The following is an 8629-nucleotide window of genomic DNA, read 5'->3' as shown; positions in this document are numbered from 1 at the left end:
ATCTCATGGGGTGAGGGGAGTCTTCATACCCTCTTCTCTCTCTCTCCCTCCCTCCCTCTCTCTCTCTTCCTCCCTCCCTCTCTCTCTCCTTCCTCTCTCTCTCTCAGCAGCCATCGGTTACAATAGTATGTCTCATGGGGTGTGGGGAGTCCTCATACCCAGACTGATACTTCACTCCCTTGACTATGTTTATTCCTTGATTGGTTGGGAGATTATTATAAATGATACTTTTTCCTGATTTCTTTCTTGGAAACTCTATTTTTATTAGTTCTTTGAGAACTTCTTACAGTGAGTTTTTACCATATTCACCCCCTCTTCCAACTTCTACCAGATCTTCCCTCTGCCCTCCCCCTTACCCACTCAACTTTGGGGGCACCTCCCCTTTTATTAAACCATCAAGCCTAGTTTTGGTGTCCATGAGTTCATGAATGTGGAATGTGTGGAATCCATCTGTAGCTACACTCTTAAAAAGAAAACTGTCTCTCTTTCAACAGCCATCAATTGCAATAGGTTCTTTGATAGGACTGGAACTTCCTGTCCATCACCAATTGCCCTGCTGATATTTCTTCTGGCTTGTGCTTGCCCCAGGCTTCTATATGCTGTCATCATCACTGTCAGTTCATATGCGCAGCTGGCTGCTTGGCCTGGAAAACACTGATTCTCTGTATTCACTCACTGCCTCTCACTTTTATATTCTTTATGTCCCTTCTGCAATGATCCCTTAGGGTGCCATATAAATGTGCCACTTAGGGCTGAGCATTCTGCAAGTTAAGGTTCCCTGAACCTTAGCCAGTTGTGAGTCTCTGTGTTCATCCCTATCTAGAGCAAACAGAAAGCTTTTCCATGAGGGTTGAGGAGATGATGGTAAGTCATTAGAAGTCAGTTTAACATGGTGTCCATTTACTAGATGAGTAGTAGGTTCTCCCTGAGATCCAGCACCTGTCTAGCCATAGGTTCTTGGCCCAGTAATGGTGGCAGGTATTGGTTTTATCTTGTTTAACAGTACTTAAATCAGACAGTTGTTGGTTACCCTGATGATGTTTATGACACTATTGCACCAGTTAACAATTTCTTGCCAAGCCAATTGCTATCATATACCACAAGATTTTTTAGCCAGGTAAAATTGATGATTATCTTCCTCCTCTATTAGCATACATAGCATGCTCCAGCACTATGTAAGCTAGCTAGTATGAATACCTTTTTACTGGCCGGGACCAGCTTGATTTCTCTATATCCTATGATTCAAATATGTGGTGTCTTCAGGGATAGGGTTTTGACAATCTAGTTCTGTGGATAACCAAGAACATTGGCAGAAACCTGTAATGTTGGCCTTGATGGCCAACAATGCATACATAAGTAACCCATATCCAGGACCAGGCTTTTTATTGGTTAAACTGTGATGTCTAGTAGGGTCATTGTTGCCATGTTATAGAACAACTCCATTTTGCCTCTTCTCTGTACATATATATACATATACTTTCATAAGTATCTGCATTATTAGGTTTCCATAAGACATTTTTGAAGTCTCTAATGTTATTTATCCTTCCCAATTTTATTCTTTTTAGCCCTCTCTCTGCCTCCTCACCAAAAAATTAATCCCTTTTTGTTCTACAATTCCTCTTTAGCCTTTCATACCCTTGCGTTATATGTCCTCTCTTTTGAAAGCCTCTCCATAAGTCCTTTATAATTTCCTCACCGCAATGGATATTCTAAATAAAACACACATGTCGAGGATTCAAAGTGACAATAACAAATGAGAGAACTAAACAACACATGTGATGTTTGTCTTTCTGGGGTTGGGTTGCTGCACTCTGAGTGACTGTTTTTAGCTCTACCCAATTACCTATGAAATACATTTGAAAAAAGTTGCATCACTTGCCCAAAACTATATGGGACATCTCATTCTAACCATCACAAGGCATAATAGTAGCACTTATGTTCAGGGAGCAACCAATGGTCACCTAATTGGACTTTAAGGCCCACTAAATAGGAGAGAATTCATGCATGGCAGTGCAAACGTAGCCCACTTTCCATGGTTGGTGAAACCAAGGACCCCAGAGGAGAACCTACCACTACCACTTTGCTATACTCATATAATTTCTGTGTTCTAAATACTTACACCTCACCTAACATAAAAACAAAAACCAAAAAGCAAAACCCTTGTTTTCACAGTAGACAGAGACCCTTACAGACACCCACAGCGGTTTTTCCACACACTCTTCTGTGACATTCCTGGAGGTTTGGGTGGTAGAGACTGTGTTGTAGGTCAGCTCTTCTCTCTATGTTTTTCCACTTTTTGTCTTAATGAAATGTAGTGTTTTCCTTTTGTTTTTGATCAACATTTTAAAATAAATGAATGGGTGGATACATACTGTAATTTAAACATTTTTAAAGATGAAGTTTTACTATATAATCCAATGATACTTGTATCACCATGTAGCCCAGGATGGCCTGGGACTCATGGCTTTCTCTTGCATCAGCCTCCTTAAACAGAGATTTCAGGCATGTGCTATCACAATGCTCTAAGACAATATTTTGATGATATATGACACTCATCATAATGTCTTATCTAGATGGCCATCAGGTGATGCATGATAGTAAAAATGTGGTATATTTACACAATATTAATCAGCTACTAAGAAAAATAAAAGCTATTAAAAATAAATTAATCAGCTATTAAAATGACATTCATTTACTCATATAATATATTAATAAGTTCATATATTATAAATAATATCTGACTGATTTCAGGTGCTTCAGGAGTGGGAACAAAGTGTAACCAGAGAATTAAGACAAGGTAGGTGTCAAATTTTATTTGTTGAATTTGTGTTAATGAACTGATTCCTGAAATAAAGTACAAACATCTAATTGTATTGCTTTCATTGGCAGTTTCTATATTACTATTTGTTCTTACAAAACCAAGTAGAAGGTGGGAAAAGACAAGCGTCCTTAGTGAAGAGTGTATTTACACATTCCTGTCCTACCACTTAGAATTTTTGAAACCCTCTGTACCTTATCTGGCTTAACACTTTCTGCAGTCCTGCAATCCTTATGGAAACTATCAGCCTGTATGCTGAAGCTCTCCTTAAAGACTGTGCAATGCCATCGCTTCTAAAAACCCTAGGCATCACAGGCAACTAAGACGTTCTGAGAGATGGCTAAGTACTCTACTCTGAGCACACTGGTTGGTTATCCAGTACCAAGTGGTCAGCCCTGAGAACATACGCACAAGCAACAGTACAGAGACTGAGCAGGGTGTACTCATGCATTTAGTAATACATGCATATATGTGTGTGTGTGTAGCAACAATTAGTGAAAAAGAGGCTGTGGATTTGAAGACCGCTTGAGGAGGGGTATATGAGGAGACTGAAGAGAGGAAAGGGAAGGAGAAGTGATACAATTATATTATAATCTCAAAAAATAAAAAACAATTAAAAATGAAAACGTAGCAGCATGCTGATCTTCTCAGTTTAGGACCAAGAAACCAAGGTTTATTTACTAAAGCTTACCAACAACAACAATGAAAAAAAAAACATACTTCATAAATTGTCACCTGACAAGTGCTATTTCAAATCCCCTAGAATTTATTTCCTTATGTGGTTAGCTCAGGGAAAGCTTAAATTTTCTTAACATGAACTAAAAATATCCAAACCAACTTTATTCCACACAGTACTGAGACTTGCCTCTGGACAAGAGCCCTATTGTGCCTTTTAGACTCACTTGTAGCCAGCCCAGACGACTCACAGTTCTCTAGGAGCTCTTTCTTCCTCACCTATCTGTTCTCATGCCTTTCATTCTGTTACTGGCTTTCTCATTATCTGTCAGCTATCAACTCCCATTGCCTCCAAAAGTCATACCGACACACCAGAAGGCATCTAGATGCCTTCCCTTTGTCCTGGCGGTGCTCTGTCTTGTACCTGTCAACATAGCTATGATGGCGTGGACATTGTCTATACATCTGTCCTTTTTGTAGCATCATAGGATGTGGTTGTGGGGAAGTGAAGTATGTAAATGTCACGTGTCATACCAGTGCTTGTCATAGCAACTGGCTAATGAAGACTATGTGAAGACGGGAAAACCAAATGCACGGATCCTTAATCACACTGGCAATTAACTCAGTAACTATTACCAAATTATGTGTTGTAGTTTGTGTTGTGATATTTTTAATTTTTCTTTATTCTTGAGACTTTCTTACAGCTATACAAAAAATATAATATATATATATATATATATATATATATATATATATATATAATTTCCCCCTTCATCTTCCCTTATGTTTCCTCCAACATGCCTCCCTACCACCTTCAGGCTTTGTTTTACAATTTGCCAGCTCCGGTTAGGATGACCCCCAACCACCCAAGACTCAGGGAATCATGAAAGAAAAAACATTTGTATGAGCATAAGAATCCTTCTGATAGCTATATTCCTCCAAAATAATGGTTGTTTTTGCTTCAGTAACTTTTGGCTGTCAAGAGCTCCTGGTAAGAGGTGGAGTCTGGAATTCATTAGCCCATCTGTGCCAGATGCTGATCTTGTATAGGTCATGAACTCATCTACTATGAGTTCATGAATATGATAGGCATTTCATGTCCAGACAACAGCACCCCCCCTCCCTCCCCATCCTCTTGCTATTATGTTCTTACCCCTTTTTTTTTTCATGATTCCCCAAGTCTTGGGTGGTTGGGGGTTGCCCTGTTCAGGGCTGAGCATAAGGTCTCTTATTCTTAGCCTTCTGACCAGCTGTTCATCTATCTCTCCATTGATTGATGTCCACTACAGAAAGAAGCTTCTCTGATGGATGCTGAGACCAGCCCTGGTCTACAGGTACAAACACAACTATTTAACTGACACCATGAGCATTAGCAAAATGCCAAGAGTGGGTGCTACCATAGGCCAGCCTATGACCTACCCAGCTGTGTTATTTTTTTGTCAACCTGATAAAAGTTATAGTCATCAGAGAGGAGGGACCCTCAATTGATAAAATGTCAGGAGCCACCATAGGAGAAGCTGAAAGCCAGCAGGTGATCTTCCTGAGTGGGGCTGCCTTGGAGGAAAATCTACGATGCTCCGGTAGGCAAGGCCCAAGGGAAACCCATTTTAGGAAAGATTCCTGCTATTAATATGCTTTTCCTGTTATTACTAAATATATAACTATCACTAGGAATTATCCCACCCTTTTGAGCAGATCTCTGGAGACCTATGAAGATATACTATCTTGTAGTGATGCTATATAGCCAAATAGATAATAATTCTAGAGAATATCTGACTTGACTCAAATAATTTTAGGAAGAAGGTTTTTTAACAGATATTTTATTTCTTTACATTACAAATGTTATCCCCTTTCCTGATTTCCACCCCCAAAACCCACTATCCCATCCCTCCTCCTCTTCTTGCTTCCATGAGGTTGTGCCCCCCACCCACTCCCACCTCCTTGCCTGCATTCCCCTACACTGGGGCATCAAACCTTCACAGGACCAAGGGCCTCTCCTCCCATTGTTGCCCAACAAGGCCATCCTTTGCTACATATGTGGCTGGAGCCATGGGTCCCCCGACCCATGTGTACTTCTTGGTTGATGGCTTAGACCATGGGAGCTCTAGTTGGTTATTGTTGTTCTTCCTATGGGGTTGCAAATCCCTTCAGCTTCTTTAGTCCTTTCTCTAACTCCTCCATTAGGGACCCCGAAAGTTTTTAGAGATAGTCTTAGTTGCTAGAAAGATGTAATAAAGTTAGAACAAGAATAGAATGTGCCCACTCCTCAGAATAGTAAGTAAAGACTGCATAATAAGAAATACAATGAGCTTTCATAATCACACTAGTAAGAGAAATAGACTTGGGACAGTTTTGTGTTCAAAGAAAAACATTTAGGTCCAAGGATAAAGTCACAGGTATGCACTATGATAAGGAAAGGCCATGTAAAAACTGTTGCTTTGAACTTTTAATGAGTATATTATGATGAAACACTGCTTTAAACTTAATATCAGAATCCTTCTGTAACTCCCATTTTATATTACATTTTATCTTTGAGGTAATCTTCTAAAAACTTTTTCTCTAAGAAGGTATAAAAAGACCAGAGGAAAAAAATAAAGTTGTTGGTTGAATGGTTTGGCTTGAAGAGATTTGCCCCATCCATCCACCTAACCATCCATCCACTCATGCATCTATCCACCCATCCACCCACCCATCCATCCATCCATCCATCCATCCACCAACCCAACCATCCAAATGTGTATGACTGTCTATATATTTGTGTGTACAGTATATATGTATATGTGTAAGCAGGCATGAATACTTGTGGAGTTGATTGTGACAGTCAGTCAGGCCTGGCCAGAGTGTGGGTATATGAATGATTAAATGTATATGTGTCTGTGCATATTTGCCTGTATAGCAATCTTAATTCTTTTCCTTGCCTTCCTCTCTGGTTCACAAAGAGTTAACCAGCCAGGCCAGCTGATGGGCTTCTGTCTGCCTGGCCAGAGAAAGGAGTCCTAGCAGTAAATCCTTTCCCTTAGTTCCATGCTGCTAACCAGTATGTGTTAACTGCCAAAGATTAGCACTTATTAAAGCACAAGTAATAAATAGTTAGGTTTTTAGTACTTAGTGAAGCACAGAAGAATAAGAATTAAGTTTTTAGTGCTTAATGATGCACAGAACAGTAAGAAAGAGTTCAGTTTCTCCATCGCTTATTTAAGCATAAAGAGTTAATTAAAGCACAGAGAGTTATAATGTATAAGTAAGCACAGAGTTAAAGAGAAAAAAAAGCCAGTGTTTTTAAACCGTAGAATAGACAAGAAAGTTTTTAGAATCTTTAGAGCTATCTCTATCTATACTGAATGCTTACTGATAACTTCTAGTATGATAGAGAAGGCCAGAGACCATCAGTCTTTAAAGCAACGTCTGACACTGTGTCCCTCTTCATGCCACTTAAAGCCAGGCAGGGCCCCGGCAACAAAATGCCCCCATAATATTGCACTGTACGTAAGGTAGGGCATTTTCTCAATTAGTGATTGATGGGGGAATGATTGGTCCACTATCCAGCCAAACCATTGTGGATAGTGTCAACCTCAGACTGGTAGTCCTCAGTTCTATAAGAAAGCAGGCTAAGCAACCCTCAAGGAATAAGCCAGTAAGCAGCACCCCTCCATGGCCTCTGCATCAGCGCCTGCCTCCAGGTTCCTGCTCTGCCTGAGTTCCTGTCCTGACTTGCTTCAGTGTTAAACAGTGATATGAAGTATAAGCCAAATAAACCCTTTCATTTCCAAAGTTGCTTTGGTCATGGTGTTTCATCACAGCACTAGTAGCCCTAACTGAGACACCAGCCACAGGCTTTTAACCAGGATTACAGTACCAGGAACCCAGTTTCCTCCTATGGACAGACCTTAAATCCAATCAGAAAGCAGATAGTCAGTCACCCATAGCAGGCATGTCCCTGTCGCACCAGTGAGATTGTTAGGTTCATCTTCATTAACATTGTGAATTCTTTTAACTTTTTAAAACTAACTCATTTTCAATTCACTATAAAGTCTTTAACATAGAGAATGTTTTCTTTGAAGCCACTGCTGAATCTGAATCTGGACTCCGGACAACTTCTTCTCTAGAATTTAATCATATATGATGGTAGAGTCTTCCTAAATAACCTATCAAAAGAATATGCAGAGATTTTAATATGAATATATATACATATATGTAATTTGAAATAACACTTACCTTTAATATGTTACTTGGCTATTCATAAAGCATTTTGATTATTTTCCAATATATATGTTAAACATTAAAGAATATTTTTGTATCAGAGATTAGTAGTAAAAATTAAATATTTTAAACTATTTTTGGATCTGTAATTTTTAAGTAAATATCACAAGTAAACACATTTATCACAGAGTTTTATGTACTTAGACTTCTTCAATGTTAGTAGTTATAGCAGCAAAGAAAAAGTGTTAATACTTTGGTGGAGCTAAATGTCACCTTAGTAATGGCTTATTTGCCATTTTTTTTTCTTATAAGGACAGTATTTAATTGGGGCTAGCTTACAGGGTCAGAGGTTCAGACCAGCATCATCAGGGCTGGAGCATGCTAACATCTAGTCAGGCATGGTGCAGGAGGATCTGAGAGTTCTACATCTTTATCCGAAGGCTGCTAGCAGAATACTGGCTTCCATGGAGTTAGGATGATGGTCTTAAAGACCACACCCACAATGACACACTTCCTCCAACAAGAACATACCTACTTTAACAAGGCCATATCTCTAAATACTGCCAATCCCTGGGGCAAGCATATTCAAACTACCACATTCCATTCCCTGGCCCCCATAGGCTTGTTCAAACACATGAGTCTATGGGGGTCATACCTAGCCATAGCATACTAAAAATATATATTTAATTTAACCTCCAAAGTCCCCATAGTCTATAGCAGTCTCAACAATGTTAAAAGTCCAAAGCTCAAAGTTTCTTCTGAGATTCATTTACTCGCTTAACTGTAACTCCCCAAGCAAGTCAGGAAACCAGCTGGGCAAACTCCCAACTCAACATCTCCAAGCCTGATGTGAAAGTGGTCTTCAGATCTCTAACTTCTTTTTCATCTTTTTTTTTTAATTTTTATTGCATTATGATGAGAAAAGTTACATGATTT

The 8629-nt window shown here is 39.3% G+C and overlaps 1 protein-coding gene and 1 long non-coding RNA gene across 8 annotated transcripts in view; one reads left to right on the top strand and one right to left on the bottom strand.

Annotated features, from left to right (window-relative positions):
* Positions 1-8629, top strand: part of LOC116095096 (ankyrin repeat domain-containing protein 26-like) — a 53140-nt gene that overhangs the window by 32728 nt on the left and 11783 nt on the right. For 4 of the 6 annotated variants that reach the window (XR_004120448.1, XM_031376619.1, XM_031376618.1 and 1 more), the window contains 2 exons: positions 2752-2797; positions 4783-4827. Coding sequence is in view for 4 of the 6 variants with exons in the window: in XM_031376619.1 (XP_031232479.1) it covers positions 2752-2797; positions 4783-4808 (72 nt within the window). In the remaining 2 variants the exon portion in view is untranslated. Of the gene's footprint in view, positions 1-2751; positions 2798-4782; positions 4828-7554; positions 7879-8629 lie in introns of those variants that run through there. The other 2 variants (XR_004120447.1, XM_031376617.1) reach the window with 1 other exon arrangement.
* LOC116095098 overlaps positions 7443-8629 on the bottom strand; it is an 8779-nt gene continuing 7592 nt past the window's right edge. For both annotated transcript variants that reach the window (XR_004120449.1, XR_004120450.1), the window contains exon 2: positions 7443-7638. This is a non-coding gene — a long non-coding RNA (uncharacterized LOC116095098). The remainder of the gene's footprint in view (positions 7639-8629) is intronic.

This window comes from Mastomys coucha, unplaced genomic scaffold (genome assembly GCF_008632895.1).
Source record: "Mastomys coucha isolate ucsf_1 unplaced genomic scaffold, UCSF_Mcou_1 pScaffold17, whole genome shotgun sequence".
NCBI classification, from domain to species: Eukaryota; Metazoa; Chordata; class Mammalia; order Rodentia; family Muridae; genus Mastomys; species Mastomys coucha.
This window is presented reverse-complemented; position numbering and strand designations above follow the sequence as displayed.